General features: G+C 37.9%; 1 protein-coding gene across 2 annotated transcripts in view; it reads right to left on the minus strand.

Annotated features, from left to right (window-relative positions):
• The window catches only part of CDH8 (cadherin 8), a 395613-nt gene that overhangs the window by 2251 nt on the left and 377096 nt on the right, over positions 1-16266 (minus strand). For both annotated transcript variants that reach the window (XM_065925450.1, XM_065925449.1), the window contains one exon: positions 1724-1975. In XM_065925450.1, the coding sequence (XP_065781522.1) occupies positions 1724-1975 (252 nt within the window). The remainder of the gene's footprint in view (positions 1-1723; positions 1976-16266) is intronic.

Consider the following 16266-nt stretch of genomic DNA (forward strand, 5'->3'; position numbering starts at 1 on the left):
CTTTAATCCATTTTGAGTTTATTTTTGTGTATGGTTTTAGAATGTGTTCTAGTTTCATTCTTTTACAAGTGGTTGACCAGTTTTCCCAGCACCACTTGTTAAAGAGGTTGTCTTTTTTCCATTGTATGTTCTTGCCTCCTTTGTCGAAGATAAGGTGTCCATAGGTTCGTGGATTTATCTCTGGGCTTTCTATTCCGTTCCATTGATCTATATTTCTGTCTTTGTGCCAGTACCATACTGTCCAGAGGGTTTGGGTGGAGAGGGAGGTGGGAGGGAGGATCGGGATGGGGAATACATGTAAATCCATGGCTGATTCATATCAATGTATGGCAAAAACCACTACAATATTGTAAAGTAATTAGCCTCCAACTAATAAAAATAAATGGAAAAAAATGCACAAACAAACAAACAAAAACTTATGAACATGTACCTTTCATGCATTCATTTGGGAATTAAGTGAAACGCCTTTCTGAAGTATGGGCAGAATTTTGAGTGAATGTTATTCTAGGTTGCGTCTATTTATTGAATGGTGATGAAGAAGCTGGGTTAAAATAACAAGTTTGCATCTATTCATGGTGAAGGCTACATTTACTACCACTGGGAGCTCTGGAGTGAATAACACAAAACACAAAACAGCACAGATAGCTTGACTAACTTGCTATGTGTTTTGGGCAGGTCGTTCAATATTTTTTGACTCTGTGCCTCTCTTCTATAAAGAAAAAGGAGCTGAATAGATCAAATCGAGTATGTTTTGTGTTTTTCTAATCAGTTCTTCAAGACTGTTTCCAATAAAATAATGTTCATTCACAGACAAAGTGCTATATTAAGGTGAATGTCAGCTTTGAATGGGCAAGTGCTAGCTTTCCTCTACCTTGTAAAGTAGAACTAAAGGTGGGGAAAGGGAGAGGAATGCATTAAAAAAAAAAAAAAAAAAAAACTAGCCAAATCAAACTTGGGCTAATGGCATCAAATATGGAAGGAAATGATGCTCAATACAAGATACTGGGTGAGCAGAACTGATGTAACCAGGAAGGTAGTAACTGACATAACCTTTTTCCAAGGGCAGGATAAGATGTATGAATAATTTCCCTTTTGTGTGTTTTCTTACTGTCTAATCTCATTTCTATAATTGAATTCTTTAGCAGAAAAGTTACAAAAACTTTTTTTTTAATTTGTAGTCTTCATCTTAATTTGATTTTAGTATCAAGAAAACTATCTGAGAAACACAATGCAATTTTGAGGAAAAGGTGTTTTTTGTTTGTTCGTTTGCTTTCATCTTCTCTCACCAAATTTTGTGATTGGATGTATTCAGCAGCCCAACCCAAACACTATTTAGATAAAAGAGTATTTTGGTCATATGCAAGTCCCCTCTTGAAGTAAACTGGTGTACATCAGAAGCTCTGCGGGTCTTTTTATATAACAGTTGCTATTGTAACCACATAAAGGTCCATTCCCACTTCCACCACCATTATTTGTAGTTTATCTTTTCACAGGTGATGGAATTGAAAAAGGCAATGAACATTTCTCTCCAATTGGACATTTACTATTATAATCCTTTTTTTCCCTCTTGGTGACCTCAAAGCTTGGAGAAGTAGAAAAGAGTTTTTCTTCCAAAGAATGTTGACTAGGATATTCTAGGTCGAGTTAGGGTTTTCTGTCCTTATTTACAGTCATTTATGAACCAGAAAAATGGTGACTATTAGGCTATGAAGAAAGTACATACCTAGCAGCAAAATGATGCACGCTAATATGGCGATTAAGGCGCCCATACTGAGCCCAATCGGAAGTACGTAAGCTTCCACATTACAAGACTGGACAACGCCATCACTGCTACAGCCACAGACCCGGATGGTCAGGGTGCTAGTGCTGCTCAGAGGAGGATTCCCACTGTCACTGATTATGATCGGTAAAAGATAGACTTCTTGCTTCTGGCGGTTGAATCCATTATGCTTTGCCAAAATGCTGAGGGAATTATCTGGAAAAATGAAAATTAAAATAGTTTGCATCATTTCAAAATGGCTGCCTGAACAACACTTGTTTTTCTAGTTCATAAATCCTCTGCACTCCTCATGACAATCCCAGCTCCACTGAACCACTCATCCTCTCTTCTTCTTCCCTCTTCCCATTTTCCCAATTGGCATGGACCATACACCCCCTAACAGGTTTAATGACGATGGCCTCAGGATAAATTAATGGAGCTTTACCCTCACCTTGTAAATGCAAAGGATTTCTCTTGCAAAAATAATCTTCAAGTGTCCTTTTATAGAACGCAAATTACCCGAAGTCCCCATAAATAAGTTTAATGTTCTTTATCGTGACAATGAAAACTAGACTATAATTTCACCACATTTGAAAGCCATATTTGAAAAGCTTTGTGTTACAAGATAGACTTTATGACAGTATGGCATACAAAATATATTGTACACTTGATTCCCACAGGTACCTATTAATATAAAAAGAGTCATTTATGCTCTAGAGCATTTACATTAATATACAACAAAAGTCCAATTTACTGCCAATTGGAGGAGATATGCCACATATTTTAAAATTCTGTAGAGAAGACCTGTAGTGGTTACACAAATAAGAATTAAATGAGAAGTCATAGGAGCAGGCGATCCATTTTTCATGTATAAATTATATGGAAATGTATACTGTTTATCTGGAGCAACCCTTAAGGACACTTAAGGGCATACTTCAGCTCAAAGTAGAACTGACTAGTGAGAAGTGATTGGTCCCATTGTAGCCCTGTGAATCTCAAAATTTCACGCCAAACTTTTTGTTGTCATTCATCCCTATGCCATGTACTGTAGCTATATATGTATATATATGTATACACCTACACACACACACACACATATTAGTCTGTTTTCTCATTTCAATTAATGAAAGACATAGGGCTATTCAGATGGGAACAGTGATTATTTCATACTGATATTCAAGTCAAAAACAAATAAATGTAACTTTGATCAATGTGTGCAGTACTATTTGGGCAAAATGATTATTTCAGTGGGATTTTTTCAAATATTGACAAGTTTGCAGACCCCAGAACATTTGTCTGCCTCATTGTTGCATTTTAAGGCAAACATTCCAAACCATTGTCGTATAGTTCCTGGTCATAGATGTCCCAGTGATTTCCAGAATACTCAAATACATGAACAGATAGACATTCCACTCAAATGATTTTTATGTAAATGTGTTAAATCTTCTGTACCATGTAGTACAATGTGCTATGCTGTGTTTAGTCGCTCAGCTGTGTCTGACTCTTTGCAACCCCATGGACTGTAGCCCACCAGGTTCCTCTGTCCATGGGGATTCTCCAGGCAAGAGTAGTGGAGTGCGTTGCCATGCCCTCCTCCAGGGATCGAACCCAGGTCTCCTGCGTTGCAGGCGGATTCTTTACCATCTGAGCCACCAGGGAAGCCAATACCAGAATTCAAAAAATGTGACAGACATTCCCTAAGATAAATGTATAAATTATATTTGTCTTTGCTTTGTTTAAGATACATGCAGATCTACAGTGTCTTGATAGTAAGCAGTTAGAGAGAAAAAAAAAACTGAGTTAACATTTTTTTTCTAAGTTATTTCTGATTGTGTCTCATTATTTAGTAATTTGAAAAGTGAAAAGAGATCTCTAGTGGAAGTAAGCAGTGATATTCCAAATGATATAGTAATCTTTATTTCCATGACATAGAAGGAAATGCCAGTGAGCTAAAAGCAGGAGAACATTATCTTAAAACAGATACCAAATATATAGCTGTGTGTGTTATATTTCCAGAAAGTGTGAGACAAGTTTGAGTACAGTTAATTAGTGCAAGGAATATTTGTGGATGATTTCATATAGCATAGTTCAAAACAGAAGATGGGAATTGTTCTTTGAGATTCAATTAATAAAATTACAATGGAGGCTTTTGTCTTTTTGTGGTTAGCATTATTTATATGAAGAGCTATCTCTGTATAGTCTCTCTTTAAACAATCTATAATGATAATTTAGAAACTGCAGCAGGAGTATTATTCATTGCAGAACAAAGCTATCTCCTTTATTACTTAGAAAAGTATTAATGGGTCTTAGACCTAACTCATACTTATTTTTTTCCTTTACTATTCCTGGTATCTGCATATGTTGCTCTCTTTCTATATAAAGAAAATTATTGACTAAGTAAAGGAAGTCCATGGGTCATTTATGATAACTTTCACCTGCTACCTCCACGCAAAGTCAATTGCCTATTTGCCTATTAATATTTTTACCATATTTTCTGTTGGTATTTACATTTATTATTATTTTATTAGGTCAAATTGAATTGCCATTATTTCACACCCCCCAAAAACCATTGAATATTAGCAGTTTCACATACTTCAAATTCAGGTAGTGGAAATAGGTATTTCTTTTAAATTCCATGTTGCAAATATGTCCAATAAAGTTCTGCTTTATTTCTTTAAAATATATGATGCCTTTTCATTTTATTAAAATTTTAATCTCAATGTAGTCATTTTTTCAGTCTCTTTAATGATTAGTAATTTAGCCTTATTTTTTAATTATTAATTACATAAAAATTACTTTTTATAATGTTGCCTTTCACATTTAAGCAATTGTATGGTATCGATATTTTTCTGTACTGATCATTGATTTTCCCAAGGTTAATTGTGGAGTAATTTATCTCTTACCCACTGACATTCAATTCTCAGTTCTCACAAATCAAGATTTTGTGTATCTTCATCCTTTTAGGCTCTCTATTATGTCCGAGGACTCTGTTTTTCTAATCTTGTACTTTCTATGTATGAAAAATTTGTAATAAATCACGATGCTTGTTTTTCCCATTATGTTTTTCTTTAGGAATATTTCAGTTATTCTTGCTCATTTGCTAATCTCTGACAAATGCAGAATAGATTACCAAGTTCCATGAACATTCCTGTAAGAGTTTTACTTGAAATTATATTAAGATGTAAATAAATTAAGAGAATTGACAACTTTAGTCTTCTATATCAAGACTGCGTTTTTTTTTAATTTACTTTATGTTAAAATGTTTTCATTTTAACTGCAAGAGATTTTCACATGTTTCATTACACTTAGTATTGTATGTATATATATATATATATATATATAGTTGCTTTAGTACTTACTACCTTTTTAATATTATATTTTCATCTCATTGTTGCTAGTATATAAAACATAACTTTTATATGTTGGATTTAATTTCAGTCACCCTCTAAAACATTTTTTATTTTTAATTATAAGAATATATCTCAACACAGAGATACATATGAGGAGCATGATAATATGAGGAATTCCACAGTGGAATTGGAATTACAGTTTATAAAATTTATAAAATAAAATTTAAGCAAACTAAAGTCTCTGGAAATAGTCCTGGAGAAGGGCACCAAATAGAGAAACATTGATTCAGGAGACGTAGTAGAGCCTGGTAGGAATGATTCGAGTATGGTGTTTCAACAGAACCTGGTAGCTAGCGCCTTCCCCCCTTCTCTCAGCCCTGGGAGGTGGAAACTGTACCCCAAACCGGTTCAGCCGAGAACACAGAGCTTCCTCCCGGCCGCAGCTAGCAGTTGTAGGGCAGTCACCAGTTCTCACCCTGCAGCAGAGGCTCTACCTTGGCAAGACTTCACGGGGAATACAGGGCATCCATTGTGCTTGCCCTGAATTATGACAGTGGTTTCACACTGGGACAGCCACGCCAAAAAGACTTGAGGCTACTGTACCCTCACATCAAGTGCCCAGCTCCTAAAGTAGACGTGTCACTCGAGAAAAACAGCATAGTCTCCAACTCCGCTTCAAAGCCCGTGGCTCAATGTTTTGCCTCAGTTGAGAAGCAGAGAACCTAGGAACTTAGAAACTAGAAAAGAGCTGGAGAGGACCCTGCTTGGATCAGAACAATTCTGAAACACTAAGGGAAATACACTTCTGAAGGAACCTAGATTTGGTTGGATTAGTCTATAGAACAATTTAGATGATTTCTAAATTAAAAACAATAGAGAAAGCATCTGGCAACTAGTGAAGTTTAACAACTTGGATGTAGTCAAGGAAAGAGAGAACTCTGCCCAAACCACTGCCATTGCTGGTGACTGGGGGCAAACCCAAGGCTGGGGTCCCCTGAGGTGAACCATCAGAGGCTTAATATTGTAGAGGGAAAACAGACTTCACTAAAATAATCCAGTCAGTTACTAAACAAATAAATCAACAAGTTACAGTAACATGCATTGGCTGAAGGGTCAATATCCAGAGTTACTATGATATATTCTCTAAACATGTTCAGTTTTCAACAAAAGATTATAAGACATTCAAAGAAACGAGAAAGCATGACCCATAATAAGCTGGGAGTGGGGATGGGAGAAGGGAAGCAGGTGGGATCAGGTTTGCTCCATGACAGCAAACAAAAGTGAAGTTAAACAAAGATTTCTGAGAAACCATTGTAAATGTGCTCAACGAACTACGTAACCATTAAAGAAAGAAATGGAGGCATGATGACGATCTCATGTCATAGAGAATATAAATAAAGAGATAGACATTATTTTTTTAAAAGAACTTAATGGAAGCTATGGAGTTGAAAGGTACAGTAACTAAATGAAAAATTACAATAGCTAAACTGTAAATCTGAATTGGCAAAAGAAAGCATTAGTGAACTTGGAGATAGAGCAATAGAAATTTTGCAAACTGAAGTATATAGGGAAAAAAAGAAAAATGAATAGAGCCCTAGAAATACATGGTACAACATTATACCAATATACCTACAATGAAAATACTAGGAGACAGAGAAAGGAAAAAAATACGACTGAAACACTTCAAAACTTTTTGGAAACATTAGTCTCCACATTGAGAAACCAACAAAAATCAAGGTAAACACAAAGATACTCACAAAGAGACAGAAAAAAATACTGAAACTAAAAGATGACTATTCTGAAAGCAAGAGAAAGTTGACTCATCGCTTCCATGGGAACCTCAATAAGATTAACAACTGAATTTTTATAGAGACAGTGAACCCAAGAAGAAAGAAGGCTAGCACATTTAAAATGCTCAAATCAAAAACTTTCAACCCAGAATCATATATTCAGCGAAACTGTCTTTCAAAAAAAAAAATGACATAGAGATATTCCTGGATAAACAAAAAATTGAGGGAATTTGTCACGAGAAGACATGTCTTGAAAGGAAAAAGAAAGGAAGTTCTTCAGACTGAAAGCAAATAACAAATAACCCCAGATGGTAATTCAACTCCACACTAAAAGAGCATCAGAAGAAGTAATTATGTCATTATAGAAGACAGTATAAATGCATAGTTCTTCTCTTTTCTTAACTTTTAAAAAGTGACTGTATAGAACTGTGCATACATAGCATACTGTTGAGCATATAATAACTAAGATTTCCAAAGTGATGATTTGGTATCTCAATATTATACTTTCAGTAATGGATAAAGCAACTAGTTAGAAATATATAAGCAATAGAAGATTTGAACAATAGGATGAATCCATTATACCTAACATGTTAATAGAATACTCCACCCAAAAACAACAGAATATTCTTCTCAAGTACACATGGAGCATTCTGCCTTATGTATCATAGGCTAGGCCATAAAACGAACCTCCATAAATTTAAAAGGATATAAATAATACAAAATGCATCCTCTGACCATAATGGAATGAAATTAGATATCAATAATAGAAAATAATTGGAGGAAACTCACAAATATGTGGAAATTAAACAATGCATTCCTCAATAACCAATGACTTAATAAAGAGATCAAGAGGAAAATTTAAAAAAAAATATGAGACAACATAAGTGAAATGCAGTCAATCAAAATTTAATGGATGTAGTTATAGCAGTGCTTAGAGGGATACTTATAGGGTTAAGGCCTATATGAATTTTCTTCTATCTTACTATACTAACAAGAATCTCAAGTACAGTTTTTAGTATAAGAAATTATGGTACACACCTGTACCGTGATCTTGATATTAAAAAAAGAGAAAATAGCTTTTGACTTTCAGCATTAAGATAATTGATGGTGCTTATTTGAAGACACTGTTTATAAAAGTGTACTCTAAGTTTTTTCAACTTAGTTTTTTCTTTCATTTATTCGCTTCACAACGATGTAAAGGGGAAAAGTAGTCATATCAAGGACTTAGCTGTTGACTACCTCTAAACTTGGTTTCAGTTATATTATTATGTTATTTAAAAAACCTTCCGTTACAGTCCCTCATATGTAGATGCATTTCCATTTTATATTATCTTGTTGTCTTGGAAACTTAACCTGCTTTATCCTGTGGCTTTTTATTTTAATTATTGTTACTGCATTTTTTTTTTCTTTTTGAGCATAACACATGTAAGAGGATAATACCTTGATAATGACTTATTAGAGAGAAAACACAGACATTTTATAAAACTGGAAAATATATGAAACAAAAAAGATGAAATGATTGCTGCAAGTCCATAGACACATAATGATTTTTTAAAATTATATCTCTTGAAGTTGAGTATATAGTTACAGAGTTTGATAAATATAGAACAATATTGTGTAAAGATTTATTTAAGAAGAGAGTGGACTCTTAAATTCTCTAGTGTGGACTAATATCCAGCTGGATAGATTAGTATCCAGCTGCTACCCATCTAGTGCAGTTGTGTTGCCTTGAAATAGAAACATAAAAACCTTATCACCTAGTTCTCTGATAGGTGAAATATCCTAGTTCAATAGGTGGAATATCCCCTATTATTTTTCCCAGTTAGGGATTTTGTTTCCTCATCCTTTTATAATGTTTTGCTTATGAGCCTTATACCAAGGAAGATGAATGACTCCATTTTCAGAACCTTGCTTCATACTCCACACCCATTTGTTTCTGTTTATGACCAACAATTAAAGGAAAGATCACGAAAGGGTGTTAAGGGGGACTAACAGCACCAGGCATACTTAAAATGACAATATGCCTAAGTAGTGGCATAGTTGGGTTCCTTTCTCCTTGTCTGAGTAATACAAGGTACGCATCAAATAAATAGTAAAGAAAGGACCAAGTAAACAGTAGGTGCATAGACTTGCTTACTTTCAGAAGCACATTGCAGTTATGCCATTATGTATGAAATTTCTTTCAGATTTTGACAACAGAATAATTTTGAATAAAAATAGCTACTTGAGGACTTCCTGGTGGTCCAGTGGTTAAGACTTGTGCTCCCAATGCAGGGGGCCCAGGTTCAATCCCTGGTCAGGGAACTAGATCCCACATGCTGCAACTAAAACCTGGCACAGCCAAATAAATAAATAAATACATTTTTAAAAAGTTACTTATATTCTTAGTTTTGCCACTGGGTTATTCCAGAACACTTGTGATAATTTTACTGGAAATTGTTAGAAGCTGTAACAAAGGCAGTCATCTTAAAGTTAAGCTCTTAGAAGTTTTGTGCAATAGTTTGACTTTACAGAAACAAATAGGTAATATTCAATACATTGTGTATTATCTTGCTAGACTCTAAGCTCCTTGAGGGAGACTAGCCTTTGTCACAGCTCTACTCTCGATCTCCAGCACGGGACTTGGCCCAGAACAAAGATGCTTATAACAACATTAGTCACATTATTTAACTTGCATTTCTTTGGTCTTGTGTCTCTTCTTTCTTTGTTCTAGCCCTCCTGGTCTTTTCTGAGTTAAGCATCTTGTCTTCAGGGCTTTTATACTTGCTCTGTTGTTATGCCTGGTAATCTCTCTATCCCTCCTTAGCCCTAATTTGAATTATTAATACTTAGGCAATCTTTATGTCTGTGCTTAAATATCACTTCTTTGGGGAAAATTTCCTTTACTAGTTGTCCCCAATCTCCCCAGATAAATTAGTTATATAATCTTTTAAAAAGCTTTTCAATTTCATCAAAACACTCATCACAAAAAAAATGTTGTCATAATGGGGATATGATAGACCACTTGGGATACAGAAATGAACTAGGGAACTTCCAAGAACCAAATAACCAATTTAAGATGCATAATGAATACTCAGCAAATATTTGCTGAATAAATGAATAAGCAAGTAATCATTAGCCATATTTTGTGGGACTCATACTTATCTCCATTCATGTTATTTTGTCATAGAGGATTATATTATGGTTCAAAATAAGTCAGTGAGAAGGTTCAGTTTCAGGCTATTGGAAAGAATATATAGCCAGGGTCTTATATGGAAATTTAAGAGAAATACTGATGGTTTCCAAGTTTCCCTGGACCTGCCTCATATCCTGTAACATGAGCACTAAATGGAGGATGCTTATATTCAACCAGAGAAGACTCAGAGAGGACGAAACAGTGCTCTAAAATATCTGAAACACCATCATTTAAAGAGGTACACACCAGAATTCTGTTTTACTGAGCAGAAATTGGATGACTTAGTCCTACATTCAGGAAAGGGCTCCTAATTCAAGTAAGTATCCTCTCTGGTTTCTAGAAAGGATTTTCTCTTGATATTCAGTCTTTGAATCATTTGGAATTGGAAATCAAATGACTATTTTTCAAATGTACATCAGTACCCTTATAAGAAAAATTTCCTTTAGTAAATAATAAGTGTTTATTATAGTCTGAAAACTTGTGTAGCTCAAGAATTCATATGTTGAAACTCTGACTCTGCCCCCCACACCTCCACCATTGTGGCTGTCTTTGAGGATGGAGTCTTTAAGGGAGTTCAGTTCAGTTTGGTTCAATCGCTCAGTTGTGTCCAATTCTTTGCAACCCCATTGACTGCAGCACGCTAGGCCTCCCTGTCCATCACCAACTCCTAGAGTTTATTCAGACTCATGTCCATTGAGTCAGTGATGCCATCCAACCATCTCATCCTCTGCCATCCCCTTCTCCTCCTGCTTTTAATTTTCTCCAGCATCAGGGTCTTTTCAAATGAGTCAGCTCTACGCATCAAGTGGCCAAAGTATTGGAGTTTCAACTTCAGCATCAGTTCTTCCAATGAATATCCAGGACTGATTTCCTTTAGGATGGACTGGTTGGATCTCCTTGCAGTCCATGGGGCTCTCAAGAATCTTTAACACCACAGTTCAAAAGCATCAATTCTTCGGCACTTAGCTTTCTTTATAATCCAACTCTCACATCTATACATGACCACTGGAAAAACCATAGCCTTGACTAGATGGACCTTTGTTGGCAAAGTAATGTCTCTGCTTTTTAATATGCTGTCTAGGTTGGTCATACCTTTGCTTCTAAGGAGTAAGCGTCTTTTTAATTTCATGGCTGCAATCACCATCTGCAGTGATTTTGGAGCCCAAAAAAGTAAAGTCTGACACTGTTTCCACTGTCTCCCCATCTATTTGCCATGAAGTGATGAGACCAGATGCCATGATCTTAGTTTTCTGAATGTTGAGCTTTAAGCCAACTTTTTCACTCTCCTCTTTCACTTTCATCAAGAGACTCTTTAGTTCTTCTTCAGGTTCTGCCATAAGGGTGGTGTCATCTGCATATCTGAGGTTATTGATATTTCTCCTGGCAATCTTGATTCCAACTTGTGCTTCTTCCAGCCCGGCATTTGTCATGATGTACTCTGCATATAAGTTAAATAAGCAGGGTGACAATATATAGACTTGACGTACTCCTTTTCCTATTTGGAACCAGTCTGTTGTTCCATGTCCAGTTTGAACTTTTGCTTTGTGACCTGCATACAGACTCCTCAAGAGGCAGGTCAGGAGGTCTGGTATTCCCATGTCTTTAAGAATTTTCCACTGCTTGTGGTGATCCACACAGTCAAAGGCGTTTGCATAGTCAATAAAGCAGAAGTAGATGTTTTTCTGGAACTCTCTTGCTTTTTCAATGATCCAGTTGGATGTTGGCAATTTGATCTCTGGTTCCTCTGCCTTTTCTAAATCCAGCTTGAACATCTGGAAGTTCACGGTTCACGTATTGTTGAATCCTGGCTTGGCGAATTTTGAGCATTACTTTACTAGTGTGTGAGATGAAGGAAATCATCAAGTTTATAAGGGTGGGTCCTGATGCTGTAGAATGGTGTCTACAGAACATAGAGATGTCAGAGAGCTCTTTCTCCGTCCATGAGGCAACAAAGGAAAGGTCATGAGAATATACAGAGAGATGTTGACCCTCTGTAAGCAGCTAAAAAAAGAGGGCTCAGGATGAATCCTGTCTTGCCTACACCTTGATCTTGGACTTCCTATCCTCTGGGACTGCAAAAAAACTGTATTGTTGAAGCCACAGTCTGAAGTATTTTGCTGTAACATGCTTAACACCTAGATAATGCTATAGTCACTTATTAGTTCTATATGCATATTCCTTCTTTTCTTCCCCTTTCCTCCTTCCGTCTTCCCTCCCTCCCTTCCATTTATTTTCTTTGTATTTTAATAAAACAATGGTGGCCATTATTATTGTTGATATTATTTAAATATCCCATTTCTGAGGAGCGAAGATGGCGGAGCAGTAGGACGGGGAAACCACTTTCTCTCCTAGAAATTCATCAAAAGAATAACTGAACGCAGAGCAAACTTCACAAAACAACTTCTGATCGCTAGCTGAGGTCATCAGGCGCCCAGAAAAGCAGCCCATTGTCTTCGAAAGGAGGTAGGACAAAATATAAAAGATAAAAAGTGAGACAAAAGAGCTAAGGACGGAGATCCGTCCCGGGAAGGGTCTTAATAGAGGACGTTTCCAGACACCGGGAAACCCCCGCACTGGCGGGCCTGGGGGAAGTGTTTGAATTTTGGAATTTGAATCTGACTGGGAGGGAAACAATAAATAAAACCCACAGACTACGAGCCTAAAAGCAACTCCCAGCAGAAAAGTGCCCCAGACGCCCGCATCCGCCACCAGCAAGTGGGGGCGGAACAGAGAGGAGCAGGCGGCATTGCTTGGGGCAGTGTCCGGGCCTGAGTGCCCTGAGGACAATCGGAAGGAGCTTTTGTGAGTTCCCAGCTTGAACTGTGGGAGAGCAAAAGAGAGAGAAAATTAACCGGCCCGAACACACTGCCTGCCGTTCGCAGAACAAAGGGACGGAGAAAGTCCTGAGAAGAGCTCGCAGGCTGCGGACCGGCCCAGCCCCGCCGGAGGCAGGAGGCAGGGGGGAGGGGAAGGGGGCAGGTTCTGCCCCAAGGATCGCATCCCCTGCCACACTGCAAATGGGCCTCCACCTTCTAATCAAAGACCTCCCGAGATTCTGGATGGTCGGCATCTGCCGGGAGGGTCGCGGCTAGACACAGGGCCCACGCACCCTACCGGTGCAGGCGGGGATTGGGGCTCGGGAAACGGAGGGCAGAAGGCGAACGCACCCGACTGGCGCGGGCAGAAACTGAGGCTGGGATCGCGCAGGGCGGAAGACGCGCCGCACCCGGGGAAAGAGCGCCCGCCAAGCGCCTGGCTGCCTGAGCCACTGGGGCAGCGTAGGGACAAAACGCAGGCGCAGCTTTGTGTACCGCGCATTTGTGAATCACCCGAGGGCTGGAACCGCGCACAGCACAGGCGCTCCATGCAGAGCAGCCGGGAGCCTGAGCAGCCCAGACGGAGAAAATAGCGCCGGCCCCTCCCCGGAGCGCCAGCCCCTCCCCGCAGCGCGACGGAACTAGCTACCTGAATAAGAGGCCACCTCCGCCCGCATGTGTCAGGGCGGAAATTAGGCGCGGAAGAGACCGGCAACAGAAGCCAAATAAACAAAGGGAACCGCTTCAGAAGGGACCGGTGCAACAGATTAAAAATCCCTGGAGAAAACACTGACTATACTGGAAGGGCCTGTAGATATCGAGAAGTGTAAGCTGGAACGAGGAGCTATCTGAAACTGAGCCGAACCCACACTGACCGCAACAGCTCCAGAGAAATTCCTAGATATATATATATATATATATATATTTTTTTTTTTTCTTTAAGTAAGAAAAAAAATTTTTTTTTAATCTTTTTTCTCTTTTATTTTCCTTTAAAATTCCCTATTACTCCCCCATAACTCCTTAACTTGCATTTTCATAGATTTTTTACGATTTTTTTAATTAGGTAAAACATTTTTTTTTCTTTTTTTATTTTCTTTTTCTTCTTTTTTTTTTCTTTTCTTTTTTCTTCTTGTCTTCTATTCCCTATTTTTCTTTTTCTCTCATTTCATTTAAAGTCCTCTAGTACTCCTCTTACTACTCCTTAATTTTCATTTTCAATACACTATAACCTTACAGAGAAAAGAAAAAAAAAAAAAAAGAGAGAAGCCCTATTTTTAAACCGAACTCCATATATATTTCTAAATTTTTTTTGTATGTTTTGGTTTTTGTTTTTAATATAGTATTTTTAAGACTCTAACCTCTACTCTAGAATTTTAATTTTTGTTTTTCAGTATATGATATAAATTGTGAACATTTAAGAATCCAATATTCAGCTCCCATTTTTATTCAGGAGTGAGTTGATTATTCTCTCCCAATCTTGACTCTCTGTTTTCTACCTCAGAACACCTCTATTTCCTCCTTTCCCCTTCTCTTCCCAATCCAATTCTGTGAATCTTTGTGGGTGTCTGGGCTACGGACAACACTCTGGGATCAGACAACTTCGTAGATCTGTCTCTCTCCTCTTGACTCCCCCCTTTTCTCCTCCTGCTCATCTCTATCTCCCTCCTCCCTCTCCTCTCCTTCATGTAACTCTGGGAACCTCTCTGGGTGTCCCTAAAGGGGGAGAAACTTCTCACCATTAACCTAGAAGTTTTATTATCAGTGCTTCATAGTTGGAGAAGTCCTGAGACTACAGGAAGAATAAAACTGAAATCCAGAGGCAGGAGACTTAAGCCCAAAAGCTGAGAACACCAGAAAACTCCTGACTGCATGGATCTTTAAGTAATAAGTGACCGTCCAAAAGCCTCCATACCTACACTGAAACCAACCACCACCCAAGAGCCAATAAGTTTTAGAGCACGACATACCACGCAAATTCTCCAGCAACGCAGGAACATAGCCCTGAACGTCAACATACAGACTGCTCAAGGTCACACCTAACACATAGACCCATCTCAAAACTCATTACTGGGCACTCCATTGCTCTCCAAAGAGAAGAAATCAAGATCCACGCACCAGAACACCGACGCAAGCTTCACTAACCAGGAAACCTTGACAAGCCAATCATCTAACCCCACCCACAGGGTAAAACCTCCACAATAAAAAGGAACTACAGAGCTCCAGAATACAGAAAGCCCACTCCAGACACAGCAATCTAAACAAGATGAAAAGGCAAAGAAATACCCAACAGGTAAAGGAACATGAAAAAAGCCCACCAAGTCAAACAAAAGAGGAGGAGATAGGGAATCTACCTGAAAAAGAATTTAGAATAATGATAATAAAAATGATCCAAAATCTTGAAAGTAAAATGGAGTTACAGATAAATAGCCTGGAGACAAAGATTGAAAAGATGCAAGAAATGTTTAATAAAGACCTAGAAGAAATAAAAAAGAGTCAATTAAAAATGAATAATGCAATGAATGAGATCAAAAACACTCTGGAGGGAACCAAGAGTAGAATAACGGAGACAGAAGATAGGATAAGTGAGGTAGAAGATAGAATGGTGGAATTAAATGAAGCAGAGAGGAAAAAAGAAAAAAGGATCAAAAGAAATGAGGACAACCTCAGGGACCTCTGGGACAATGTGAAACGCCCCAATATTCGAATCATAGGAGTCCCAGAAGAAGAAGACAAAAAGAAAGGCCATGAGAAAATACTCGAGGAGATAATAGCTGAAAACTTCCCTAAAATGGGGAAGGAAATAGCCACCCAAGTCCAAGAAACCCAGAGAGTCCCAAACAGGATAAACCCAAGGCGAAACACTCCAAGACACATAGTAATCAAATTAACAAAGATCAAACACAAAGAACAAATACTAAAAGCAGCAAGGGAGAAACAACAAATAACACACAAAGGGATTCCTATAAGGATAACAGCTGATCTATCAATAGAAACCCTCCAGGCCAGAAGGGAATGGCAGGACATACTGAAAGTAATGAAAGAGAATAATCTACAATCTAGATTACTGTACCCAGCAAGGATCTCATTCAGATATGAAGGAGAATTCAAAAGCTTTACAGACAAGCAAAAGCTGAGAGAATTCAGCACCACCAAACCAGCTCTTCAACAAATGCTGAAGGATCTTCTCTAGACAGGAAATGCAGAAAGGTTGTATAAACGTGAACCCAAAACAACAAAGTAAATGACAACGGGACCACACCTATCAATAATTACCTTAAATGTAAATGGGTTGAATGCCCCAACCAAAAGACAAAGATTGGCTGAATGGATACAAAAACAAGACCCCTATATATGCTGTCTACAAGAAACCCACCTC

This window comes from Muntiacus reevesi, chromosome 2 (genome assembly GCF_963930625.1).
Source record: "Muntiacus reevesi chromosome 2, mMunRee1.1, whole genome shotgun sequence".
NCBI classification, from domain to species: Eukaryota; Metazoa; Chordata; class Mammalia; order Artiodactyla; family Cervidae; genus Muntiacus; species Muntiacus reevesi.